This window comes from Mustela nivalis, assembly GCF_964662115.1.
Source record: "Mustela nivalis genome assembly, chromosome: 4".
Classification (NCBI taxonomy): domain Eukaryota; kingdom Metazoa; phylum Chordata; class Mammalia; order Carnivora; family Mustelidae; genus Mustela; species Mustela nivalis.
This window is the reverse complement of record NC_139023.1, coordinates 140,880,694-140,908,313: the sequence shown is the minus strand read 5'-3', so window position 1 is coordinate 140,908,313 and position 27,620 is coordinate 140,880,694. Positions and strand designations below refer to the sequence as shown.

Below are 27,620 nucleotides of genomic sequence, written 5' to 3'. Positions count from 1 at the left end.
AAAGTGGTCTCAGCTGACTCACAAAGCACAGTACCTTGTGCCCAAGCTTTCTCAGTCTCATGACCTCTTACAGCATCAGAGGCAATGCTGAGACCAGAAGGCAGTATGTTCTGTGTACCAGAGCAGCACTGCTGAGCCCTTTCAAGGATATCTGTTCCTTTTTGCTAGTGTCACAGTCACTATGACTTGTCCTGTCACCATGGAAACCGACTCAGCCAGGACTTGTTTTGTCTCTGCACCAAGGGAGATGCTTCCTTCGGCGTCCAGTCTCCCGTCGTGTATCTTCCAGAATATAGGGATAGAGCAGAGGGTTCTGTGGTTCCTGACCCACCTCTCTAATCTCTTCCTTTGACAGGAGCACCTGATTGAGAATGAAGTGTCAATCCTGCGCAGGGTGAAACATCCGAACATCATCATGCTGGTTGAGGAGATGGAAACAGCTACTGAGCTCTTTCTAGTGATGGAACTGGTCAAAGTAAGAGGATGGAGAGATTTCAGGAGATTTCATTGGTGCCAAATCCCAAGACTTATCATATTCTTGAAAGCCCTAATTGGAAACATATTTTCCTACCTTGAGGCTTTTGTTATTTATAATAATTGTTTATGGACTTGTGTCATTTTTCATCTACTCTAGGGTGATGAACCTTCTTTGTTACCTTCATAGACTTGTCACTGTTGACATTCTGTTGTGTTCTTTTTTGTGTGCATCAGGGTGGAGATCTCTTTGATGCAATTACCTCTTCAACCAAGTACACTGAGAGAGACGGCAGTGCAATGGTGTACAACCTGGCCAACGCCCTCAGGTATCTTCATGGCCTGAGCATTGTGCACAGAGACATCAAGCCAGAGAACCTCTTGGTATGTCATCTTTGCTTTTTTTTTGTTCCCGTTCATGCCTCTGTTCCCTTAAAATGACATGATCATGTGCAAACAGTATCACTTCAGAATCTGTACCAATCCTGCAATAAAGGACTGAGAGATTTTAAATTTAGAGACTCACCATGACTCAAGACAATGACCATAAGTTATTAATGGATTTCTTGAATTGATATGCACTTCTGCATGTATTGTTTATCAGACATTAGAAAACATGTTTCTGTTTCCATTTTGATTGATACTATGCTGAATAAAGTAAGAAGGAAAATTATTTTATGAGGCAAAACTTCTGAAGAATAAACTAGAGATAAAATCAGGAGCTTACAGGAGACAGAAATAGAATGTGATGGTTCGTTTATGTTCAGGACAGAACTTTGGAAGTAATCTGGTCCGTTTCTCTCAGCTTTACAGCTACAGAAATTGAGACTCAGATGCTAATTTTTCTGGCTGAGAATTCTCCTGTGTCCCATTGTTCTCCAGAAGAAAGTCTGTGGCACTCAGAGGGCTGCATGGTCTGGTCCCGGTTTACATTTCCAGGCTCCTCTCCTGTTCCTGACTCTTCCCCACCCATCTGTCCAGATGGCACTCAACCTCCATGGCGGCTGTCGTACACACAGCTTGCTCATTGGGCCAACCTTTGTGTCCACACGGTAGAGGAATTTTAGGGACGCTGATTAGGAACTTCGATCAACACACAACCCTCCTCCCCGCCCCCCCAAACACCCAAACGCACAGGACCATTTTTTCCTCGATTTCCACTTTTCAGGGCTGAGTATTGTCATCATTACAGCTTAGGAGGTGGGATTTTGTGAGTATTCGACATCATGGATAATCCAAACTCTGATTTTCCCATCCCCAGTCATTAGTTAAGACTTAACTTTATCAACACCATTACATATCACTGTTTATTTCCATACTGGTCTACATTTGCAATATCCCGTCTCCTGGTAACATGGCAAACACGTTCCTCTCATATGACACTGAGCAAAAGGTATGTCTTCTTTGATATCTCTCCTAACTCCCCAGACAGAGTCGGTCATGGCCCCCTTTCATTTCTGTTCTATGTGCCCTGGTGTGGTGAGTTTATCATGTACTTGAGTGACTCCTTCTCTAGATAAAGCGCTATTAGGGGCAAGGTTTTTGTCTCCATTATTTTCATGGCGCCAGTGCCCTGAACAGTGCCAAGGAAGCACAGACTGGACATAGAGTAAATGGTTGGTGACTGAGCACTGGTAGTCACTCAGCTAGCTAACATCTGGCACTCAGACTCAAGTCTTTGCAGCTTGTCTCATACTTGCACTGTACAAGTAATTGTTGAAAGGAATATGCATTGATGTTGAGGCTTTTAGGCCATCCTGGGGACTTTCTGCTAATCCATTCTCTACTTTTGGTAATACCATTTGATGGTCTGAGTATCCACTTCAAAGTATGTGAGTTTGTTTGTTGGTTGGTTTTTTTCTTATTGTCTTCTGCGTTGAAGAGTTATGTTTCATGTCTAGGTTCTCTTATTGGGAAAATAAACGTCCTTTCTCTGTAAAACAAGATGTATTATAGACTTGGTTTTATGAACTCTAAGGAGGAACAGAGACAGAATTATAGACTGGGCCTTGGGATAGAAGTGAGGATATGGTGTTCTCTCCTCAAAACAGTCTTCCCGGGGCACCTGGGTGGCTCAGTGGGTTAAAGCCTCTGCCTTCGGCTCCGGTCGTGATTCCAGGGTCCTGGGATCGAGCCCCACGTCAGGCTCTCTGCTCAGTGGGGAGCCTGCTTCCCTTCCTCTCTCTCTGCCTGACTCTCTGCCTACTTATGATCTCTATCTGCCAAATAAATAAATAAAATCTTAAAAAAAAAAACAAAACTTAAAAACAAAAAAACGTCTTCTTGGTCATTATGACCTTATAGTGTCTGTCTGTCCTGCATGGAACTGAGGTTGTCCAGGGGCTCCACAAGCAAAGGTAACAAGGCTTTGTCTGGCTGTGGCCAGATGTCAATGCCTTGGTATTAATGAGGATGCCTCCTTTGTTTCTCCCTGCTATCCCTGGCCCACTTCACCCTGGTGGCTGTGGTTACTGACATTTTCTGGAAATACAGAGCCACGGGTCCCTAAGGACAATAGGTTACTGTGCAGCCAGCTCACACTGCAGCTCTGATGGCTGAAGCCTGGGAGAAAGGTGACTGAGGCCTTGGCGAACTGGCTGTAAGCTAGGGAGGGTCTGTTTCCCAGAACGTCAATTCCACTCTTACTTCCCTTTTCTTCTGTTTTCCACTCACAATGTACGGAACATCTCAGAGTCTGATCCTGCCTCCCTTTCTCGTGCCACATGATGGGGACCAGGGTCTCCAACATGACCTGTCTTAGAATATAACCAGAAAATTGGCACCAACTTCCTCATCCTGTCTAACTTGCCTCAGACGAGTCTTCACCCTGTCTTCAAGACCTGCTGCGACCCCACTTTGCTACCCAAAGGGGAAGAGAAGGAAGAAGATGATAAAATGGATGTCTGGATAAGGCTAAAGTGTGATAGAAAAGGGTCAGGCTTTGGAAGCCCTTAGCTGCACAGCTCTAAGTAAAATATAAGCCTGCTGTTGAGAACTTAATTAGATCACTCTGCAGATTCTACAGTTAGTCAGCGGGATGGCATTATTGCCTCAGGATGAGAAAGTGCCATTGAGGCACTGAAAGTAAATACACAGAGTGACTGTCAGCCTCTTCCTACCCTAAAAGCAAATTCCGTTGTTAAGCACCAAAGCGTTCACACATCTGATTTGCATCCCCTTCTCCGGGAGCAGCGTCATAATTTAAAACCCTGCCAGTAGAGACGTATGGGTCGCCGTGTCAGGGAGCACGGGAGTGGCCATTAATGCCGTGAGTTACAGCCCGGTGGTGCCCTGTCAGACTTAACTATGGGAGACCAGTGATAAATTCTGCTTTTCCAGGAGTTCTGGAGACCGGGGAGAGAAGACGGTTGGTTTCTCATATTTGAAGCCCTTCTAAATCATTATGTTGACGTTTTATTTAGAGAACACGTAGCGTTCGCTTTGTATGTGGGATCTGCATTCCTCACATCTTCAGCTTTTGCATTCTGAACGCAGCCTCTGACAGAGCATCTCTTCCGTGTGTGGTGGGGCATTTGAGCACCGCAGGGCTGGTGTCCCGGTCATGATGGTCAAGACTCTCTCAGCATCTGTGTGTGGGTGCAGGCTGCCGGCAGGCTTCTTCCAGGCCCACTGTCTTGCGTTTAGACCTAGAGCTGGTGCAGGATGGCGCCATGAGGGGGCAAAGGTACTGGTTGGAACCCCCACTTGATAGCTGCTTGTAACTTGAGTTCTCTGTGCCTCAGTTTCCCCATCTGTAAAACAGAGGCAAGAGTTATTTTCCTGTTCATCCAGGGGGGTGACTCTGTCTGGACTCTGGTCCAGTGAGATCATGTGTGGGAAAAGCATTGGAATCTCTCTGGTTCTGGGAGATGTCAGTGGCTGGGGAGAGAAAGGAGCACTCTGCCAGAACAGAAGGCCTTTGGAGCCCCTGTACGCACTCGTTCGGCTCTTTCTTCAAATCGGTCTCTTAAAGCAATGCCATATGTGTGTATGTCAGTGCCGGTCTTTTAAAGCGGTGTCACGAATGTGCATCTATATGTACAGATTGATAAATATTCCTGCTTTGAAGAGCATCTCCAGCTAAGATTCTGAAATAAACTCATATTATCTTTCACATATTTGCCTCTGGGTCTCGTGTTGGGAAGTGATGAATCAGATGAAGTATTATTTCGGGCTTGTCTGCTCCTTATGACACTTCTCTTTTGATGTTTAGCCAAGGAGTGCCACTTGCCCAGACATAATTCAGTGATTATGAACTGCCCAGTACCTTTCTATTTATGGTCCTGCGTCTGACTCTGAATTCCTTATAGGCAATATGAGAAATGGGGCTTTGGGGACTTCTGAGTGTCTGACAACAACCCTCAAATACCCCTAGGCGTCTGTAAATTACGTGTCTAAAGTAAACACTATTTTTCAAAAAAATGTACCTAATGAGTGTATTTTAAACTTGTAAAAACAAAATCACAATGACATTAATGAAACTTTTTTTTTTTTTTTTTTGCTTCCATGATACAGGCATTGAAAATTATAATGTTGCTTAGAATGTTCTTATCACTGCAGTTACTTGGGGGAATTTCTGAAGTCTGGGTTTCAGTAAATGCATCATAAATTCTAACTGTAATTCTCTATATCGGATTGTTCTCGTTAATGTTTACATTAAACATAATGGATGGAAAGTCGTCCTAAGACCCTGGCATGACTGAGAACCTGGTTTCTCTTGCTTTAGGCTAAATCATTAGTAGCTTAGAATATGCCTCTGCTGAGTTGTGGCGGACTCAGAATGATAAATATCTCTGAGGGACTCAACAGCCTCACCATTACTCCCCTGAAACTTGAAAGTCATAAAGACGTGTGCTGGGGATGTATACTTAGTACATAATTGTGAAAGCACTTACTAAAACGCTAAGGTGAAACACATTCTTCTTAAGCTGATGAGGACATCCCAGGTAAGGAATGTCAGTGTCACACTTCTTAAATGCCTCTACAGTTTGGGTATTGGTGACATGGGGGAGCCCTGATTTTGATGCTTTTTCATGATGTCTCTGTAAATCACTCCCCCTCATTAAGTATCAGACTCATGGAAAATGTTATTAACATGCTTATCTTGAAAAAACATAATTTTCTAAATTGTTCATCTTTTAGTAAGAAATGATTTGAGTGAGGATCTGGTTCAATTCATCGTAAAATATGAGGAAAAGCAAACTAAATAGAACAAAAATATAAAAGTAGAGAATGACATTACATTAGTACAGATTAGATCTCTGTAGTTATTCTCTGAAATTCACCATTCTCAAGATAATTCATCTCAAGATGAGTAGACAAGGATGTTAAAGTTCATGCAGTTAAATCTAAAAACCATCTATTTAGCATGTAGCTTTCAGATTTTGATCCCATAAGGAAAGTTTGCTTATAAATAAAATTAATTTTTTCTGATTATAGAACCAATACATGTGCATTGTAAGGGTTTTGGAAACTAGTGAAAAGTCTGTAAAGAAGAAAGCTGAAGGAAACTGCAGTGCTACCACCCAGAAATAAATTGACTATTTTGGTGTATTATACTGAATATATAATTTTGAATATTCTTTTCTTCTGTAATATAGTGAATATTTTCCATAGGATTAGTACTTCGTTGAAATGTGCTTACTAGTGAGTGTATAGTATTTTATTATAGGAATGTACCATAATTTATGAAGTCCTTGTCTTGTTCATTGTTCATGTTCTTTCCAGTTTTTGAAAACATAGATAAATTCTAGATTGGTGGCATTGTGTGTAACCTTTGGGTTCGGTCTTAAAAGCAAGGGTTAGAAATAATTTTTAAGAAATTTACATGTTGCTTAAATGTTTTCTAGAAATATTGCTTCCCATGTAAACAAAGAGCGTTCACATCTTTACCAGCATTTTTTTTTAAGATTTTTATTTATTTGACAGACAGACCGCAAGTAGGCAGAGAGGCAGGCAGAGAGAGAGAGGAGGAGGAGGAGGAGGCAGGCTCCCTGCTGAGCAGAGAGCCCGACGCGGGGTTCGATCCCAGGATCCTGGGATCATGACCCAAGCCGAAGGCAGAGGCTTAACCCACTGAGCCACCCAGGCACCCCTTTACCAGCATTTTTAAACCGTTTGCAATATGATATTTATTTGATCTTATCAGCCAGACCTTCTGGGAAAAGGAAGGAAGGGGCTCATTCACTGAACCTTGATCCAAGCTTGGTCTCCTCACACCAACCCCAGGGGTCAGGGGCTGTTCTCATCTCTCCCAGGTGAAGTAACATGTTCAGGGAGTGGCTCATGAAGGTCACGCAACCAGGAAACAGGTGGGGTGGTTGGTGATTTAAGTTCAGGCCGTCTGTTCCCAAAGTTTATTTTCTTTCTAAACTTATAAAATTTTTCCCTATGAAATATTTATGTTTGCCATTGACTGTCCCCCAAACAAGTCCAGATTTCATGTTCTAAGCTAAACATGGAAGTGTTTTAGTGGGCACGGTAAACAGCATTTCCGAGACTCTCAAGTACCTCACACACAGCAAACATGTAACAAAGGTCAGTTCCCGTTTCTGAGCTTAGAGGCCTCTCTGGCCATGTTGGGTAAGCAGCTGCCTGCACCCCAGCTGTTGTGTCCGCAGGCACACATACTTATTATACTTATTATACTCCTAGGTAAGGAGCTTTAGTGAAGATGGAAGGTACTGTCTTTCTGATTTCACACAATCGTGCAAAATTTCTAAAGAAAAAATTCAGAGTTTAAAGCATCAAAAATAAATCATGGTGTTATTATCTCAGGGATTTTTTTTTTAAGTTGATAAATACATGTATCTGTGTTGTTTCTACCTAATTCCAAAGGCCCTTTCAGAATCGCTGAGAAAAGGAGCTACTGACTGTTGGCTGGTTTCTGTTCCAGGTGTGTGAATATCCCGACGGAACCAAGTCCTTGAAACTGGGAGATTTTGGGCTGGCCACTGTGGTAGAAGGTCCTTTATATACAGTCTGTGGCACACCGACTTATGTGGCTCCAGAAATAATTGCTGAAACTGGGTAAGACTCCTGGTAGCTTTGGTTGGTACTTTCACTTTGGTGGAAGAAGGTATGTGCTGCCACCCCAGCTGCTGTGTATTCATGGGCCTCCTGGGAAGGTCGGGGGTGGGAGAGGCTGTTACCTGCATCGTGACTGTGATCTCGGGAACTCAGGTTTGTGCTTCTGTATCCAGGAGCCAGAGGCTTGGACTTTTGTCCCGAGGCCAGTAGTCCCCAAGATTGCAGTTAGGTTGGGAGAAGAGTAGATGCCTCTGTCCAAAGGGCAGTTAATTCCTCTACGTGAAATGAGTGCTTTGACACTGAGAGATTCCTTTTTCCTAACAAAGAAGCAAGTACTCCAGTAATGTGGAGGGTCCTCGGGAGTAATGTCTTTATTTCTTCTCCTCCACCCACTTTGTTTTCCCAGCTATGGCCTGAAGGTGGACATTTGGGCAGCAGGCGTGATTACATACATACTTCTCTGTGGGTTCCCACCATTCCGGAGGTCAGTGGCTCTTTGAGTAATAATATTTGAATTGTAAACTCTCTCCCTTTGATCAGCAGGCAGCCTCATCCTGGCAATCAGGATCAGAAAGTGGTCAATAAAAATGTCAGTTAAAAATTACATAAACATACCTTTCACTTTTTATCTTAATTTACAACCTATTACTGGATATTCCTTGACCACACTTTTGATGTGAGGCCAAGGCCTTTGCATGGTGTATGGCCCTTTGAGTTTCTTATGGGCATTCTTCTGTAAAACACACCCATCGTCCAATGTCTACAATTTCCATTCTCAGTCTTTTTCAAGGGCAGTAAGATTTAAAGATGCTAGTGAAGCAATCTGATCCTTCTAGGTAAACAGAACTTTTTCCAGGTCTTAATAGTCATTTCTCCTACTTCATTTGACAGCAGGTCTTTTTTTTTTTTTTTTTTTTAACAACTCACTTTCCCAAATGGTCAACTTAGTTCTCATAGACTCATAGAAACAGTGAATTCTTTCTTTTAAAATTAATCTCACGGTTTACATAATATTTAATGAAGTAGAATTACAAACGCTTTCAGCATAAATAGGCCTTGGAACCAACAGACCTACTCTTGGTAACCACATATCTCACCAGGTGGCAGGGCAGAGATGGCCACACAGAGGGGTCAGAGTGTGGAACAGAGGGCCCAGGACACACTCAGTTCCCCAGCAGGGTGTACACGAAGGGAGTGCAGGGCTTTGACCACAGCGCCTCTTTTGGTCTGTTCCATCTTCTTCTTTGGAGCAAATGAATGCTTTGGAAGCAGAAGTTCAACTCATGATGCAAGTATAATTTTCTTCTGAGTTTTCTTGAGCTCTCTTTCTCTTCATTTTCATCCTCCATTTTGTTCATTTTACAACTACTGTTGAGTAGCCGCTGTGTGCCAGACACTGTTCTAAGTGTCGGGAATCATGTGGCAAACGATGCACATTCTCTGATGTCATAGTTATGGTGTGGTGTTAGGTCAGTAAGTTCAGCAGGTTGAATTCACTGCCTCTCCCCAACATTTTATTATAAAGCTTTGAAACACACAGGGAAGTTGGAAGGTGTATCCTTTTTAAATGGTCAGTTTTCAAATGAATTGAGCGGTTTTCTTTTTCGCTGACATTACAGTAGACACAACAGTGAGGACACAGAGATGTCAGTCTCTACTTCTGAGAGCCTTATGGTGTAAAGATGCCCATCACCAGAATATTGATCAAGAAGAATACACGAAACACATGAAGACCTGCTCCTTTGAGGCTGGGAAGGTTAAATGAAAGAGAGATTTGAGTGGGACCTTATCCTTGTGGCTAGGGTTGGGTGTCTGCAGGTGGGAAGACCTTAGCAGTCAGCTTTTGCTAACTAACAAACCACTCTAAAAGTTAGAGCTGTCAGTTCTGTGGACTGACTGGGCCATTCTTCCTGTCTGGGCTGGCCAGCTGGGACGTGGAGGCTCCATGCGGCAGCATTCATGTGCCTGGTAGTTGGCTCAGTGTCAGCAGGAGCCATAGATAAGATTCTGTCAAGTGTCCTTCAGCGTTCAGTGGCTTAGCCTTGGTTTCACATGATGGTGGCTTTATAGGATTCCCAAAAGCAGCCAAAGAGAAGGCAAGTTCATTTGCCCAACCATTTTCCAAGTCTCTGCTTGATTCACTTTTTTTTTTTTTTAGAGATTTTTATTTACTTGGCAAAGAGAGATCACAAGTAGGCAGAGAAACAGGCGGAGTGGGGAGAGGGGGCAGCAGGCTCCCTGCTGAGCAGAGAGCCTGATTCAGGGCTCAATCCCAGGACCCTGAGATCACAGTCTGAGCCCAAAGCAGAGGCTTAACCCACTGAACCACCCAGGTGCCCCTTGACTCACTTTGCTGATTGATGTCCCATGGACCAAATGAAGTTACACTCCTGAGTCTAGAGTAAATGTGAGAGAAGATTTAACCAGGTCTGTTCATGGAGTGGAATGATTTGTGGCTATTTTACATTTACAGTTCCATTAGATTCTGGCTGGTTTGGGCCCTGACCTGTTTGAGGAACTAGTCAAGTCCAGGGGGCAGTGTGTTTTGATGGCACATTATCATGGGGCCAATTATAGCAGGGGTGCCTTCCTAGGTTAACCCACCTTGGCGTCAGCTGGGAAAAGGTTATCAGGGATCAGTTTAGAGGAATGTGTGCTCACAACTCCCTCTAGTGTTTCCACGCACCAGGGCAGTCTACAAGTTTTTTTTATTTGATTTTGCTTTTTACTTTTTAACAAAAGCGACACTGAGATTGAACAGTATGTGTCACTTGTGACTGGTTGCTCAGTGGACAGCAGCTTTTTTGTGGGAACTGGAGGTAAGTCTAGCTAATCAAAGCAGTCAAGCTGGCTACAAAAGCTGCTGACTTATATTCAGAAGCTGGTCCTGCAACCATGAGGTTAGCTGCAGCCCAAGAAAGTCTGTTCTTGGGGCCCCTGACATAAAGTGATATTTGCATAACTGTACTGATAATATTGTTTTTTCTGAAATATACACTCATTCCCCAATAAGTGAATTGTATGAACATCCTTTGTGAGATAGTTTATAACATTTCAAGTAACATCATAGGACCTTTAACAATTTGCCATTGAAAAGAGAGAGTGTGCTCAGACTTATTGTTTTCAAGGTTTTTCTTACTGTACATTTTAAACATGCTGCACCTTGGTCCATGGGCTCTATTGTTTTAGGATTTAAAAGTGCCCTGAAAGCATCTCAGCCAGACTGTGGAGTATAAATGTGTTAATAAGTGCAGTGTAGATTTCATCGGAGTGACTTTTACTATGTGACTATTTCGAAGGATAAATTAGCTTTCTGTTCTTCTAGTGAGGGGTGGCCTGAAGTTCTCAAAGCACTTGCATTTCTCACTGTGGATCCTAAAAGGTGCCTTCTAATTGTCAAGACCCTGTAGGCTTGTGTTTGTTGACTCAGACTATTTTGCCAAGCACCTAGGTGACTTGCTGCAGGTACCTTTCCAACTTTTTAGCTGTATACTAACAAAATAAAAGACATCTATATTAATAAAACATAAGCTGTTTGGTATTCCAGAAAATAAAAGGGAGATGAGTACTAGGGACGGCTAAAAGGAACAGTTCTGGAGATGGGTGATTTTTAACATCTTTTTCTAACATTGTCTCCTGGGGTCCTCCAGTCTCCTAAAGATGTCTGTAAAACCTCATTGTGTTCTGTGCCTCCTTCACTCATCTGGAAGGAGACTCGAGCTGAGTTCAGTCACTAAGGAAATAACAGTGAAAAAGAAAACACATAGACACTTAGAAAGAAATAGTCTGTGGTGCCGTCATAGACAAGCACCTCCCGGGACAGCAGTGGGGATCTCTTGCCTCACCGGGCTGTCTGGCTTGACTTCTCCTCATTGTGCCTCTTGACCCAGACTTCATGGACTGGCAGAGGTCAGTTCAGCTGGGCTTGGGGAGAGGTCACAGATGTTCACAAAGCTCACCGACTCTGCAGGCATGCGTGGAGATGTTTCGAGAGCCGTCCCAGGACACCGCAATAAAACAAACACCACAGTAAAGCGAGTCCAATGAATTTTCTGGATTCCCAGTGCATATAAAGGTTATGTTTACACTGTACTGTAGTCTATTAAATAGTGTGCAATAGCATTATGTCTAAAAAAACGAGTCATATACCTTAATTTAAAAATGCTTTGTTTAAAAAAAAAAAACAGGGGTACCTGGCTGGCTGGCTGGCTGGCTCAGATGGTAGAGATTACGACTCTTGATCTCAGGGGTCATGAGTTCAAGCCCCAGGCTGGGCATAGAGCCTACTTTAAAATAACAACAACAACAATAATAATATTAAAATAAAAATAATTTATTGCTAAAAAACGCTAACCATCATCTGAGCTTTAGCAGGTTGTAGTCGATGAGCACAGATCACTTAACTAACAATAATAATGAAACAGTGTGAAATATTGCGAGAGTTACCAAAATGTGACATAGAGACACAAAGTGAGCAAACGCCATTAGAAAGTGGTACGGATGGACGCACTCAACGCAGGGCTGCCATAAACCCTCATTGTGTAAAACAGAGACGATCTGCAAAGGGCAGTAAAGTGAAGCCCAGATCAAATGAGGTTTGCGTATACCCTTGTTCACTGAACAGGAGTGGGAATCATCCCATCATCAGGCAGCTCCAGAATTTGTCGCTAGGCACTGCCCTGCACGCTTAACTTCTACAGACACCACAGTCACTTACTCCGAGAGGGCAATTAGCATGACTGGGCTTATGTGGTGGAGACTGGGGAGGGTCCTGTGTGAGTACGCTGAGCAACACGCCTCAGGGGCCCTGTTGGCTGCTCCAAAGAGAGAGGTTGCACACTTTCCAGCTGAAACTGAGCGTCCAATCCTGGATTTGGACTCTAATAGCCCAGCCTGAGTTTTCCAGTAAGGCTTGGTAATGGCCTAAAAAGCTAATGACTTTGTTTTCTCGAGGCACCTGATGAATCCATGGGGGAGGGGCCGGGGGGCCGGGAGGTGGCTCTGGAGCTCTGTTTTCTGTGAGTTTGGGGATATCCAGCTTCCCAAAGTGTTCCCAGTAGTGTTTGCACATATCCGCGCTTCTTCCGTCGCAGGCCAGGTCCTCATTCATTCATTAGGCACCGCTGTGTGTGCAAGAGCCCCTGTGAGGACTGATGCCCGCCGGGAGGTATCTGCAAGGTCCGGCCGCCTCAGCCTGTGGCAGCCCCAGTTGCCGTTCTTGGATGGGCTCTTTTTTTTCAGGTGGAGCTTCAGTGAAAGTCGAGTTCCGGTGGGGAGCTCATTATGTCGTGAATATTGTATTCAGATTCTGGACTCCTCATACCTTTTTCATCTCTCAGCTGTTGCACTGATCTTCGCTGTTTTATTGGAAAAGCACATGGGAAGGGCAAGATCTGACTCGGATTTGCTACTTTTCCACTCTGATTGCCTCGAGAGATTAAATGAGGGCAGATGCTGAGGTGTTTGGGTTTTTTTTTTTTTTTTTCTGAAATAAGAATTGAGATTATTTGTGGATTCCATTGTTTCTTGAGTCCTTCCTTTATTTGGCACAATATATACAATCTAAAATTTGCCATTTTAACCATTTTTAAATGTACAGCTTTAGTGGCATAGGCACATTCACAGTATTGTGGAACCATCACCACTGTTCGTCTCCAAAATTACTTTGTCTTCCCAAGCTGAAACTGTACGCACTAAACAGACTCCTTGGGTCTTGGGTACTCTCTCTCCCTGATACCTAGGCCTATGGAAACGTTCTTTAGCACATTGTCTGAAAGGAAAAAATGGGTCACAACAAGTGAAGTTGAGAGATTGGACTCCTCTCCCCACTCTTCTTGTGACCATTTTGTGGAAAAAGTGTATGACGACGACTTTGGTTTCTCTCCCATTCTTTGTCACTGACTTAGTGAGAACAATCTTCAGGAGGATCTTTTCGACCAGATCTTGGCTGGGAAGCTGGAGTTTCCAGCCCCCTACTGGGATAACATCACAGACTCAGCAAAGGTACCCATATGGGTTTGTTGCTGTGGGTTGCTTTCTGTCGACCGGCCCTCCTCTGTTGTGTGGGGCTTTTGCAGCTCCTGGGAGTGAGCTCCAGGTTTTGTCTTAAATTTTATTGTGTGTGTTTCTTCTTTAAGTTCATTTCACAGTATAGTCTCTGAAACTTTTTAAAAGATTTTTAAAAAATTAACATATAATGTATTAATTTGTTTCGGGGGTACAGGTCTGTGATTCATCAGTCTTACATAACACCCAGTGTTCATTATATCATGTGCCTCCCCAGTGTCCATCCCCCGGTTACGCCCGTCCCGCCCCCACCACTCCCCTCCAGCAACCCTCAGTTTGTTTCCTGAGATTACAATCTCTTGTGGTTTTTCTCCCTCTCTGGTTTCATCTCGTTTCATTTTTTTCCTCTCTTCCCCTATGATCCTGTCCCTTGTTTCTTAAATTCCACATATCCGTGAGAGCACATAATTGTCTTGAAACTCTTAAGCAAATTCTGAACGCTGGGCTGGCTGTCTTCCCAGTTTGCCCCGCCACCCTCCTATGTTTCTCTAAGCCCTAAACATTCATTCTTTCATTTCTTTAAGAAATATATATTGGACAGCCATCAGAATGTGGGAACAAGACAAGCCAACTTGCCAAAAGGAACGATACTGCGGGTTTTAAATTGTGGAATGATGATAATCACCAGAACTTTTAGGAGAGAACATCTTGGTTTAATGTAGACCCAGGAGAGACCTTCTCTTTTTTTGTGCTGCTGCAGCCGTGTCTATGTAACTGCCTGGTAGACAGCAGAGGTGTAGGTGATAATAGCTTTGATGTTGAAATGGCTGAGCAGCTGTGTTGGCTGGTTCTTTGAAGTACATGGTGCAAACTCAGATCCCTGTTTATGCTGGAATCCCCCACGTCGTCTCCTCTGTGGTCTTCTTTTTCCAGGAATTAATCAGTCAGATGCTTCAGGTAAACGTCGAAGCTCGGTGTACTGCGGGAGAAATCCTGAGCCACCCCTGGGTGTCAGTAAGTACCCACGTTCTCAGGGAAGAAACATCTGTAAGTTCTGTAACCATCAGTGTGCATGCCGAGCCCTGCCTCCAAGTCCCACGACAGATGAACGGGCTGTTTTCTCTCATGAGCAAGTAGTGTGCAGGTAGCTCTCTGCGAGAAAGCAGTTGGCATGAGGATCTCGGAGTATTTGGCCTTGGCAAGTTACTGTCCCTTTCTGGCCCTCACCTTCAACATGTGCAAAATGAAAGAGTTGGTCGGAATGCTCTCTTCAGAGCCTTTCACCTTTTGCCTTCTGTGCTTCTGGGGTTTGAGAGATTTTAGGATTTGCCTGGGGACGAGTGTGTTTCAGACCCTGATTCCTACGTCTTTATGGCATGTGCTCACACGAGAGCTGCAGGACACCTCCTGCTGTGGGTAGGCAGGCTGAGACACAGCCCCTTCCTGCAGCTGGGTGGAGGGGGCATGATGTCAACCAGAAATCTTTTGGGGTGGGTGGTGCCTCTGGTTCTAGGGTAAATGTGATCCATGAAATGGTGCTGGTGGGAGAGTCTGCATTTTCTTTACTCCCAGAGGCTCTGAAAGAGTGTGGTTAATGTGTGTAGCCAAGGGCTTTGGACAGCTTGTTGGGGCGGGGTGGCTCCCTGGGCCCCTCCGCCATCTCTGTGGTCCCTCACATCCTGACATCAGGCTTTGGCGTCTTGGATCCTGCCAAGGGACTTGGGTCTCAACCCGATTGGCTGAGATTCCACATTTCTTTATGAGCAGCCGAGACTTACAAGTGACAGAATTCTTGATTAAAATAATAAACTTTTTATTAATATTGTTGTTACAGTGGGAGGGATCTATACTAAATTCTGTGGGATTTATGCCTTGTGGGGAGAGTCTCAGAAGCCTAAAGAGTGTCCTCTTTTGTGCTCTTGGAGACTGGTGCTCTCTCCTCAGCCTACTGTAGGCTTACGGAACAGAGCAGATGGCCTGGGGTCTTTCTGAGGACAGAGGACTGCTACGCAGCAGTATTTTTAGAAGGTCATGTTCCCCTAACCCTGTGGTAAAGGTGGGCCCTCTCAGGAAGAGATGGTGGGGTGGGGGTGACTACTGAGGAAAACACAACTTAGGTCTGAGAGTCAGAAATCATCATATTTGATTCTTTTCTTTCCTGCAGGATGATGCCTCCCAGGAGAATAATATGCAAGCTGAAGTAACAGGTAAACTCAAACAGCACTTTAATAATGCGCTCCCCAAACAGAACAGCACCACCACCGGGGTCTCGGTTATCATGGTAAGTGGAAGGGCACCCTGTAATCTGTTCTTGGAAAGCGGCAGTGTCTGGCCTGACTGCTCAGCTGACCTTGAGTCTTTAGAAGTGGATAGCCGAGGGCTTTTTCCCTTTCATGGAAGGTGGCACCTTCCATGTTCTTCTTTTCGCTTCAGGATTGGCTTGGCACATGGAGTGCTCCCCATTTGGCTGACTCCTGGGCCTGGAGTCCTGGGGAGGGGTTTGTGCAGGACCAGCCAGGCCAGTCGGATGGGCCCGGGTTCCGAGGAGCCCCCGGCCTCTCCCTCCAGGCTCAGCGCCCTCCCTGGCCGCTGTTTCTGTTCTCATCCCTGTGTGGCATCCGGAGAGGGGTTCCCGAGCCTGGGTGGGTTTACAGACTGAGGAGGTAACTCCCTGCCTATTCGAGGCTTCAGAAATACTCTGTGAGGTAGGAATTATTCTTTGGGACCCAGGATAAGAAACAGCTAAAGTTAAACAAATCCCTTTAAGAAGTCAGTGTTGTGTGGCTTTTAGAAGTACAGAACAATGTAAAAAATATTAATTTTTTCAGGGTTAGGTTTTACAAGAAGTCAGTAACAATGATCCCCATATTTTTTCAGACCTTCCTTCTTTTCAAAGGTTTTTGAGGCAGTTTATCTAAATCCATAAACACAATAAATCAAAAGTGGCATTCAAGTAAGGGAAGTGACATTAAGGTACATTTAGTGAAAGGGAAAATAAAAAGAATAAAATTGAGCCAGAAGTGTTGTTAACTCGCTGAACCAAAACTGACCCCTTGCCGAGGCCCGGCCTTAAAGCCGGTTGTGAGCGTCTCCCACACTGTTGTGGTCCACTGTTGTGGGACCAGGCCCCGGTGTCAGGGGGTTGGGGGGTGAGCTCTGTTTTGCCCACACCCCTCACACGAGTGGCTTCAGACTTGGAATTTCGAAGGAGACAGGGGCCTGAGCTGTGAGCAGCTTGGCCATCCAATCACCTTGGGTGTTAGTGGATCCCCGGAGCCAGCTGGGCACCTGACAGCCAGTGATGGGCCGTCACCGTAGTTCCAGCTTTCTAACTCGGGACAAGCCTGTCACCCTCTGGAAAGGTTGAGCTTGTTTTCTACCCGACTATAAGGAAAGCAGGGGCTTCTTCTCTGGCACATTGTAGTCTAAGAACGTTTGCTTAAGAAGATTCCGGGTCCAGATAGAAGCTTGAGGGACCTTCCCCCCAGCCCCCACGCCGATGCTGTGAACAGAGAACCCTGTGGGATGTTTGGTAGTGCTTCTGGCACCTTAGCACCACTCGTAGTCTGTCATGTGGCAGTCTTCCGGACATCCTGTAACTCCCTTATTCCACCCCTGCGAGGAAGCGTGCTCCCTCCCCGCTTCCCTTCCCCAGACAGAGCCTGAGCCTGTGGGCTGGGTCTCTTGTTGTGGTGCAGGACTTTGGGGCACTCCGTGCCACCATCATGAGAAGAAGGCCTCTTGAGTTGTGGTTTTCTTAGTGTTTTAGCAGCATTCTGCTGAAAGCCTGAGAAGGTCAGAGCTGTCACAGAATTACAGCTTAAACACTTGGAAAAGGACCATCTTGACTGACTCACCAGCAGGAGAGTGTTTTCAGGTGGTTCCCCTATGAGAGCGAGCACTGGCGGAGGGGACGGATGGCCCGTTACGGCCTGGTTGCATGCCACTGGAGGGCAGCCTCTGTGAAATTTAGAAAGAAATGAAACATTAAAAATTGGTACCATTGACACATAATGAAAACCCTTAAGAAGAGTGTTTTTTAGAATCAAAATTTAATGACTATGTTAATTAAGCTTCATAGTCTCCTAGAGGAAGGACTTTTACAGGACCATGTCCGGGTTTAGGGGAATTTTACCGTCATTGCCTAGGTCATCTGTGGACTCGGGGCCCACCCAGGAGTCATGGTGGAAGGCCTGTGGCCCACCAAGGCTCTGGAATGATCCAGCCTTTTGTCTTGTGGTCCAGTGTAGGCTCTGTTCTGGGTCATAATATTTAGAGCCTCTAAATAAACCTGTATCTTGGGGTTTACAAATGATAGGTTTCCACTTGCTGATGAAGGAGATCCCTAGTCACATTTCAAACCTCTGAGCTTTAACTGGTTGTGTGAATGATCAACCCCTTCTTCTATCTGTAATTCCAGTGGTGACTGTGCAAGCTGCGTGTTTACATGTATGTTCAGTTGTCATTTTGAGCATGTTGGCAGGGGCCCGTCTAACCTCATGTTCCCTACACAACTCTGCAGGTTGTTAGCTCTGAGGAACTGCTGAGTGGCATTGTCACATTCAGTACCTACAGGAGAAATCAGTAAAGCTTGTCTCTGGAGGTACCAATTCTCAACGGCCAAAAAGCCGGCCTGTGAATTTTGGGCTCGTTCCCAAAAGCAGTGGCAAGAAGGCCCCCATGGGGATGTCATGCTAATCCTCACCCAAGCGAGGACCTGGCCTGGGGCATGGTTGTGTGGGGGCAGCTTGCGATGCTTCTGTGTTGTTTTCCTCATCCTCTTCACCACTACTCTGTGTCTGTGTGTCCTGCCCTTAGGAACAGTTTTAAATGGTTTTTATGGGAAAAATGGTGAACCACCAAGGATTCTCCCCAGTATTCATACGTTCTCATAATGAGAGTAGGTGAGGTGCTAACCTGGTTTCCTACAGATTCGAATAGTCATGAAAGTGGGTATCAGTGCCATGGGGCCGAATCCTCAGGTAACTGCTGTGTAACTTCCAGTCAGAACTGTCCTGCCTGCCTTCGCTCCGAGGCCTCTCCCGGCCCTAGCGCCCCACCCCATGCCCCCGCGTCTGAGGCTCCTGTGAGAAAATGATAGGGTGACAATGTCAATAACAGCAGGGGGAAAAAGTAAAGCTGACGCTCTTGTCTGCATTTTATTTGACAGTTTGATTTGACAGTTTGAGACACACTTCAGAGTTTTGCCCTTTACCCAGTTGAGACTGTGGGGAGTCCTGAAGCAGAATTCTGGTATTCCACACGCTGTGCTTAATCAGAGCCTCTCCTAACTCACAGCCCCTCTTACATCTGCATGCTTGTCTCAAGACTTCTGACACCAGCGCCCGGCTCGTAGCTTCCTATGGGGCGGGTCTCCTGTACCTACCGACAGCCTTTCCAGGGAGCGTCACAGGCCCTTGGAAAACTTGAATTTAGAGTTTCACAGCTCGCCATGTTGCCTGCCATCCTAGGTGAAGAGCTGGCGAGCGGGTGGGAGGAGGACCCCGAGAGTTCTGCTCAGTGCTGCCTCTTATTGGGTGAACAAGCATCTTTTGGGGGAACAACAGCATAGGACAAGTATTCTGCAAAGGCTTTTGTTCTCTTTCTCCAAGTACATTTCCAAAGATGCATTTTTATCAGTAGGACAGGTATGGAGCCTTTGGGGTCAGAGAAGAGATTTCTGTTGGATGAGGTTTTGGTTTAAGACAGGCCTTTGGGTTTGAATAGCACGTGCATTTTCTTTGACTTGTCCTTAGGATCCTTAAAAAAGGACAGTGCCTTTGTAGGGCAGCCTCTTGGTTTTTCCCAGGGGCTCATCCCAGTCTCCGGGATGGGACGAGGCCATCTTGTGGCAGAAAAGGGAATTCTAAGAAACCTCCTTCCCGCTGCTGCTGGTTAGCCTCCTTGAGAAAGGATGAATTCACATGGCGTGGTCTCCCTACTCAAGGTCAAGATGTTCCTTTCAGGGGACATTTGGGGCTGATTGGGCTTAATTAAAGATAGACAAAACTGTTTCAATCGTGTTGCTTCTGTTTGAAGTAAGTCTAGTTTCTGTCCCCGCTTCTCTCCTCCCTTCTCCTGCCTCTCCCGCCGCCTGCATTGCTTCCCTCTGACTAGGTCCAAGGCAATGGTATGTACTAACTGCACTGCAATGCTTTGTTCTGCTGCACACATACATGGTCTCTTGACAGGAAGAGAAAAGGAGAAATAACTGTGGAATTGTTTTCTTCGACACAGGAGGGAGTTTGTGCTAGGAAAAAGAAAGGGAATGCTGCCTCTCTCCAAGTTCAGTGTTTTTTCCCTGAGGTGCTGCCCAGCCTCCTCTCCTACAAGGAGCTTGGAAACTTGTTCCAGAGCCGTGCTAAGTGTCTGATTTGGCTTTTCCATAGTGACCTACTCTCCAGGTAATGGAAGTTGACCTTGGAAAGTACTGACTGTTAGCTTGAGCTCGGAAGGGCCCGTGGAGTGCCCTGAAGGCAGCCACGCAAGCCCGTTGTAGAAGACCCCGTGGTTTATTCCTGTGCCTTCCAGACCTTGTAGAATGCTCAAAGACTCCGTATTACCTTGCCCCCCAGAGCAGTTAGATGACAGAACACCTCCTGATCCTTGGGCCTTTTAGGTAAAAGTGCCCAAGACCTGAAAGCACCTTTAGAAACCCAGTGAGGTGACAGCAGGCTGGGCTTCTCTGGAGAAGCAAGAAATGTTCAAACTGAGGCAAAGGATAACTGAAGTCTTGCCTCTCAGTCTAAGGTCAGAAAAGCAAGGTGATTCCTTCATGTTTATAGCCTTTTCTGTGCTCCTGGAGGAGTAGAGCAGATTAGAAACTTTGGGCATGGGGCACTTGGCTGGCTCAGCGTGGAGGGTATGACTCTTGATCTCAGGGTCGTGAGCTCAAGTGCCACCTTGGGCATGGAGTTTACTTAAAAAAAAAATAAAAAGACAAAACAAAACCAACGTGGGCGTGTAACAAGATAAAACTGCCCAGGAGGAGAAGAGCAGGTCAGGTGATCATGGAAGATCTAAAATTGGGTAATGGTACACCATCACATTGCAGGCTTTTATAGATGAGGCATCCAGTTGGGTTGGAAGGGGGTTACTGATTTATATGACACGAGAGTCACTTTTCACCCTGGGAGGAAGAACTTGCCTTAGAAAAGCTTACTGTCAGGGCCTTAGCATTTGCGGAGGGTTTGCTTATTATCCTAGGATTCTTCTGGGCTCAAGATCTGGGCATGGGAAAAAGCACTCAGAACTCAGGCCAGCTCCAAGCCAGACAAGAATCGCCTCAGGCTGCCATCCAGGGCCGCCTGACGCTGAGCAGGGCGCCGAGGCCAAGCCTGGACGACCGCCCAGGGAGGGCTGTCCGCAGCCGTTGCTTTTCTCTCAGGCTTCTGTTGGAAGAGAAGTTTGATGTTATTTCTCCTCTTCTGCTCCCGAGTCCTGTGCATGCCCGCGTGTGCTCCTGTCGTGGTAGCTCTGACCCAGGCCCAGGCCGGGCTAACGTGTTGTCTCCGCTGCTTTCTCCTCAGAACACGGCTCTAGATAAGGAGGGGCAGATTTTCTGCAGCAAGCACTGTCAGGACAGCAGCCGACCTGGGATGGAGCTGACCTCTCCAGCCCCTCCCTCAGCTGAGGAGCCTCCCGTGTCCGTGCCGCCAGCCCCGGCCCCTGCCCCTCCGGAATCACCCACACCCCCCTGCCCCCCTGCCGCTGCGGGCTGTGAGCGGGCCGGGACCTGGCGCCGCCACCGTGACTGAGCCCCGGGCAGACGGGCTGGAGCCCGCCACACCGCTGGAAAGCCCCTCTTCTGCCCGGGCTGCCGCGCAGTCCACTCGCTGAAGAGGCTTTCTCCGCTGCCTGTCCTCCAGAAGGTTGCTGGCACCCCCAAGGCCGCCGGGAGCCAGGAGCTCTGTGCCAGGGGCTGGCTTCTTTCATACTCTGGGCTCTGCCCTCTAGTTCCTGGAGGGTCCTATGCAGTGTTAGCCTTGGTGACAGAAATTCAGAGAGGCTCATTTGAAGTTGATGGTTTTTTGTTTTTTGTGTTTTTTTTTTTGGTTCAATGGACATTTTCAGTGTCACCAAGAGAATGTGCAACTTTTATCTGGGATTTAATGCATTTTTATAGAAACACTTTGGATGAACCAAGATCTCTCCCCTATTTAAGTAAACTCGGAGTGTTCCTTTTTTTCTTACGAGAACTTAGAACTGCATTTGTCCCTTTGCGGGTGTCCTGTGAGAGGTGACACGGCTCCTTCCTCTGCTGTTGGGGTTTGGACGTCTGGCTTTCTGATGGGAGAATTGAGCATCCAAGAGGACAGTCTGGTCACTGGACACTAATTCCAGACTTTGAGAAGTGCTTTCTGGTGCCTGAGGAAGCAGCCTACTATGTATAGCTTGGGGTGCTGGGCTTACCTGAGATGACACTGGATATTTATTTGTACACAGACCCCAGGGGAAAGTCATTTTGTTCCCTCAACTTGTGTGTTCTCCCGCTAACTCTTCCCACATATGTATTAGGAAATGCTAACGAAGTTGTCCTTTGGCCTTTTCCATGAAAGGCTTGGCGCATGCAGCTTTCCCTGGGCCAAGGTGGCTGCTTCTCAGCAAGTCGGCTTCTAGAGAGCAGGCATCTGAGCAGCCACCAGAGTCTCCATCACCTGTTTGTCATCTGGAGCTGACCGGAAACAACTGAGGAAACCTGGGCCGAGGCCCAGGCAGGACTGGGGCAGGGAGGTGCTCCGCAGACATCCTCTGTTATTAACCTTCTGGAAGGCTGCTGGCAGTTTTTCCTTTTTTCCCACTACCCTGCCCTTTTTAATCATTGTACGTAATCAGTAGATTTGTTTTACCCACTCATCCCCTAAACTGGTGGGCCCTGTAGTTCATTCTAATTGTTAGACTTTTGCCTCTTACCAGTGTACCTAACCTGCAATAAACCCTTCTTGAGAAAAAATGCTGGGGGTGGGCAAAGGATTGTGTGGTGGTGTCTTGCGGGGGATGTGTGATCAGAGCACACCTCCTTGCCCCAGGACCTGGCAGATGTACCCTTGTCTGGTGAGGAGGGGAGAAGAGCACATGAAAATGCATCTTGGTCTAAGTGTATTTGGTAACAGGTGCAGAAACCCACAACAAAAGCTCAGGAATAAATAGGGATTATTAGCACACAGTGGAGGAATCCTGTGGAACCAACGGTAGGAAGGTCAGGCTCTATAGGAAATGGGGAGTCCGGGCAGCTGTTCCCGTGTCTCCTGTCACTGTCTCTGACTCAGAGGCCGTGTGGTCTCCTGTCGGCTGCTTTGGGTGCATCTCGGCTCCTGGTTTCTGTTCTCTCCTAACACCTGCTCACCTCCGCTCTGGTGTAGCCCGGTGCTGCTTCTGTCCCCAGCTTCTCGAGGCTGCCCAGCTGCAGGCCTAGAGACTATCTCCTTCAGGCCTGGATCGCTTCATTCACACTGGTGAAGGATTGAGACCATGTGCCTGTTCTCAGGTACGCGATGATTTCTCCCTGGGCTGGTGCTGGCTCATGATTCGATCCGGAGGCCAGTTATAAAACACAGATGGGCTTCCCAGGCCCACAGCTGCAGCAAGTACCAGCTTCAGGAGGAGGGCAGTTTCCCAAAAGCTGTGATGTACCGACCTAGACCCTTCTGCATGTCTCTGTCCTCACTGAGAAGTTCAAGAGCAAGCCTTTTCACAGCTTCCAGTGGAAATATTTTTGTTACTGGAAGGAAAGGCCTCATGTAAAGGAAAGAACACAGAAGTAGGGATGGAGCATGGCCTCTGGCAGTGATCAGAGTCTGAAATCCGAGCTCCTTCCAGGGACTGAAATCCAAAGGCATTTGCTAACAACTTAAGAATGTAATTGCCAAGGCAGCGGTCATGGTCGATAAGACGAAGGAGCATCTTCTGTTCTGCACATGTTCCCACCCTCTGCGTCCCCCTCACGTGGCCTGGGACTTGGGGGAGGAGGCCTGGAGACAGGAAGCGGTGTGAGCAGGTGTGACAGCTTGGCCTGGTGTTCCCTCTAGGATTCTCGTAATCCCACAGACACCTCGAGTGACGTGTGCTGGTAACGGAGCAAACCAAGCACTGAGGTGACATGATCCAAGTCACAGGATCGGCAGGGGACAGAGTCACCAGGCAGCTTTATGTTCTTCCATCTCTTCCAGCTCTTTGGAGGTTCCTGTCCCCAGGGTGGGGGTGGGAAGCCAGGGGGAGGCGACCAAGACCTGGATATAGTGGTCATCTGAGCAAGGATCCTTAATAAAGGCTCTGACTCTACACGCAAGTTGTTCATTTACTTGTGTGCTTAGAAAACATCCATTGAGTTCTCTTCTCAGAACTCAGGTTAAATACAGGTATATCATTGCTAGGTTCCTCCACTCCTGCACGGTGAGAGTAGCCTGTCCTCGTTGGGTGTTCATTCCCTTACTCCAGCCAGGGGATCTGCAGCTACAGAAACTGGCCTTTGAAGGGGTAGAAAAAGAGGAGCAGGGTGCCTGCCGGGCTCAACGTCTGGGCCACGAGTCAGGCCGGGTATCTCTTTTTTCAAAAGGCTTGCTGTAATATGGAAATACATGGAATATATGGATTGAAAACATTCGGCAAAACTCCCCCCCAAATATCTTCATGGATATGACTGTGAAATGGGAATTTGAAAACAGCGAGGACAGTTCAGTACAGACCGTGTGGAAAGAGAAAAGGGTGCCGATGTATGGTGCTGTGGAGAAAGTTCTAGAACAGTGTGCTGCCTCCTGGAAACGTGGTGTCAAGTTCCCATTTTCTGGTGCCACATTGAAAAGAAATGGGTGAAATTAATTTTGTAGTATATTTTATTTAACTCAGTGTCTTTACAGTATTATTTGAACATGCAACCAATGTTAACAAAATCTTGGACATCTTTTTTTTTAATCGTTGAAATCTACTGTGCATTGGCATTTACAGCATGTCTTTGCTTGGGATGGGCACATTGTGAGTGGTCGGAGCCCACGTAGCCACGCCGGCCACTGCAGCTCTAAAGAAAAACCACGGCTCTCCATCTTTGTTGCTCTTTTTTTGTTTTGTTTGTGCCTATGGTGTGAATGACGGTGTAGAAAGACTGTTTCTCCAGCCTTTACATGGGATGGGCCGATCTAAAATGACCCAGCAGGTTAGAACGCAGATCCAGACCCACAGTGTGAAGTCAGGGTGTGAAGGGCTGCGGTTCTGCTGACTGCGTCCTGGATGCATGGCGGCTCGTGGGAAAGATCGGGGTGCGGGGAGCTGCAGCGGTCAGCGCTCAGGAGGTGCCCCCAGAGCTCCTTGCGTGTTAGCGTGACCTCACACTGCGCCAGGGCAAGGATGTGTGGAGCGTGGGCCAGGGAAGCCCAGCCCTCCCATGGGTGCAGATCTGTTCGAAGACCTCGAGGTGTGTGGTGCACATGAGGCAACGATCATCTGAGGGAGGGCAGCCAGGGTATGCGGGCTTTGAAGCCCTTGGCAGCCGAGGACTAGGGGGACACGTAAAGGCACTAGGGAAACGAGAGGCACATCCTTAGATGTCTTGGCTGGTTAAAGACTTGTTCCACAGCTGCGGGTGTAGACTCACTTCTGCTTACTCTGGATGGTGGTCGGAGGTTAGTAGGTAGGAGGCACAAAGGGTCAGGTGTGTGTGTGTAGAGTCTGAGACTCTATCGAATGGCAGCCCAGTGACAGAATTAGCTGCTTTCTGAAGGAGTGACAGTCTAGTCCTTGGAAGCGCTTACCTGCTAAGGCATAACCACAGTTATTCACGGAGTACTTCATCCTGTATCATTTGGGCCACACCACGTCCCTGAGAGCAAGAGGTTAATGGCCGCATTCCACCAATGAGAAAACTCAGGAGGGTCAGGAGCTCATCCCGACTTCCTGGAGCTGGGACTTGCTGCTCCTGGTTCCCAGGGAGGCTGTCCTTACACCTGTCCACTAGGTGGTCGGAGATGCTTTAGATGGGACGTCTGTGTCCTAGGTAGAGGTGGGATGCGATGCTGCAGACACCTGGCAAAATGGTAGAAAACTGGGGATTGAGGAGGTCTGAGAGGTTATGGGGGCAGCGGGGAAGGGGGTGCCGGTTTCTGTTAGACAAAGAGAGTAGTTTCTCCAGAAGGAAGCTGGTGTGTGCATCTTAGTCTTGGCCAGCAGATGTGAAGTGGGCACTTTATGATAAAGCCTTGAACTCCAAGACGGCTGTGGGAAGGTGCTGCCCTCACTGAAGAACTGAGGGGAAGGAATGGGTGTATCTGGTACGCAGCCATCTGCTTCTGCCCTGCCCTTTCCCAAACAGAACCCCCTCATTCGTCATTCGGGATGGTGTGGTTGGGAAGGTTTCAACCTGGTGGGCTACGTTTATTGGGTTGTGAGGGTCGGGCATCTGTGCGGAGGATGAAGTCGGGTCTGGGGAATGTCTTTCAAATTGTCCAGATTCAAAGCTGCAAAGCAGCCAGTTGCTGCCTGCCAGGTATGAGGAAATAACAGCTTGCCCAGCACCCCCACCCCCAACTTTCGTTTGGCAAGGAAAAATATTCCTGAACTTGAGACAGGAATGTAATTCACTTCATGTTTCTGGCATATGACTGCCGAGGTGTCAGAATTCATAGGAACATTTGTGCACTGCCTTCTTCCCTTCTTGGAGAGCCTGGCTGTCTCCAGAAGACAGCTTGCCTAAAGGCCAGACCACGCTAAGTTTCATTAGAAAAATGTGATGTCCTTTGGTTTGAGCAATCTGCATTTTTGGTTCATAGCAGGGAAGGCTGGGAGTGATGTGTCAGTGTCATTAGTAATAGGCTTGGGTTTTTAAATAGTGATCTTATGACTTTGGGGGACCCAAAATGTGCATCATGGACTCAACTCTTTAAATCTATATATAGATTTGATTCATGGGGAACATATAAAAGCTGTTTTGCCCACATATCTGAGAGGAAATCAAAGAGACAAAAGAAAATTTAACAAATTGTTTTGTATTTTGTTACTGATTTGCTATATTGTGTTTTCCTTCCATTTTATAGTGTAGGAAGTTTTTAAAATTCTCAGCTTCCTTCTGCTACAAAAATGGGAGTCGTTAGGCTGGTTCCTCTCCTAGTTGAAGTAGAAAACTCTTCTTTCAGGTGCCTGGGTGGCTCAGTGGTTTAAAGCCTCTGCCTTCAGCTCAGGTCATGATCCCAGGGTTCTGGGATCGAGACCTGCATCAGGCTCTCCGCTCAGCAGGGAGCCTGCTTCCCCCCCCCTCTCTTCTCTCTCTCTGCCTACTTGTGATCTCTGTCAAATAAATAAATAAAATCTTAAAAAAAAAAAAAAAAAAAACTCTTCTTTCCCCAGTAGTGGGGCAGAGAGAGCCAAGGAGAAATATTTGCTGATCCACAGTTTATGCAGGTTTTGAGATTCACGTCTCGTCCTCCTTGTTTCTTGTTTGTGAACACACTTTGGCCAAATGTGATGTCACATGATGAGGTGAGGCTGGGGGGCTGGCTGCTACTATATGATCTGTAATGTACCCCAGGAACCGGCCAAGCTTCTCCACTAGTCTCAGTGGTAGGACTCTCCATCCTGTGTGCATGCAGAAGGAATCTGTGTCCTTTTGCACTGATGTAGGGTGAGCAGGGCAGTGCAGGAGAAGAACGAAACCAGGTCTATGATTTGTATGGCCAGGAGCTCTTGAAATCCTGTCCAGGAAAAAGCTATCAGGTACCTAGTAAAAATCTCTCCCCTAAAATCTACAAATGGTAGATTTGTTGTCTATCATTTTAATTCAGTTCTGTTTGCTGAAAAGGGTCTATAGTGGAAGTGCTGTCTGGCTGAATGAGGGATTCCTGGCCATCTCCTACAGACTTGACCCTCGCCAGCTTTGTTATCCCACTGGCCATCTGACAGTTCGGGGGGTGCACATGGCTTCGGGGTGTGTGTGTGTGTGTGTGTGTGTCTTTCGGCCACTGGCCCTCGGGCTCTGCTCCGCCGTTGGAGCTGAATGGAGAAGGGCAGCCTCAGGTTCCAAGCTACCTCATGTCCTACATGCAGCTTCTTAGCATTCCTGTACAGGTCACTGTGAATCCTCTTGTCCTGTAGAACTAAATGTTTCAGGGGACAAGATCATTCCTTTT

At 46.7% G+C, this 27,620-nt stretch overlaps 1 protein-coding gene across 6 annotated transcripts in view; it reads left to right on the top strand.

Moving 5' to 3' along the window:
• The window catches only part of DCLK2 (doublecortin like kinase 2), a 149,062-nt gene extending 122,589 nt beyond the window's left edge, over nucleotides 1-26,473 (top strand). For 4 of the 6 annotated variants that reach the window (XM_082728134.1, XM_082728133.1, XM_082728132.1 and 1 more), the window contains 8 exons: nucleotides 356-475; nucleotides 712-858; nucleotides 7,370-7,503; nucleotides 7,910-7,987; nucleotides 13,410-13,506; nucleotides 14,443-14,523; nucleotides 15,674-15,790; nucleotides 21,039-26,473. In XM_082728134.1, the coding sequence (XP_082584260.1) occupies nucleotides 356-475; nucleotides 712-858; nucleotides 7,370-7,503; nucleotides 7,910-7,987; nucleotides 13,410-13,506; nucleotides 14,443-14,523; nucleotides 15,674-15,790; nucleotides 21,039-21,266 (1,002 nt within the window). In that variant the 3' untranslated portion in view covers nucleotides 21,267-26,473. Of the gene's footprint in view, nucleotides 1-355; nucleotides 476-711; nucleotides 859-7,369; nucleotides 7,504-7,909; nucleotides 7,988-13,409; nucleotides 13,507-14,442; nucleotides 14,524-15,673; nucleotides 15,791-18,031; nucleotides 18,113-18,679; nucleotides 18,763-21,038 lie in introns of all 6 variants that reach the window. The other 2 variants (XR_014311005.1, XM_082728135.1) reach the window with 2 other exon arrangements.
• Nucleotides 26,474-27,620: the final 1,147 nt, after the last annotated feature.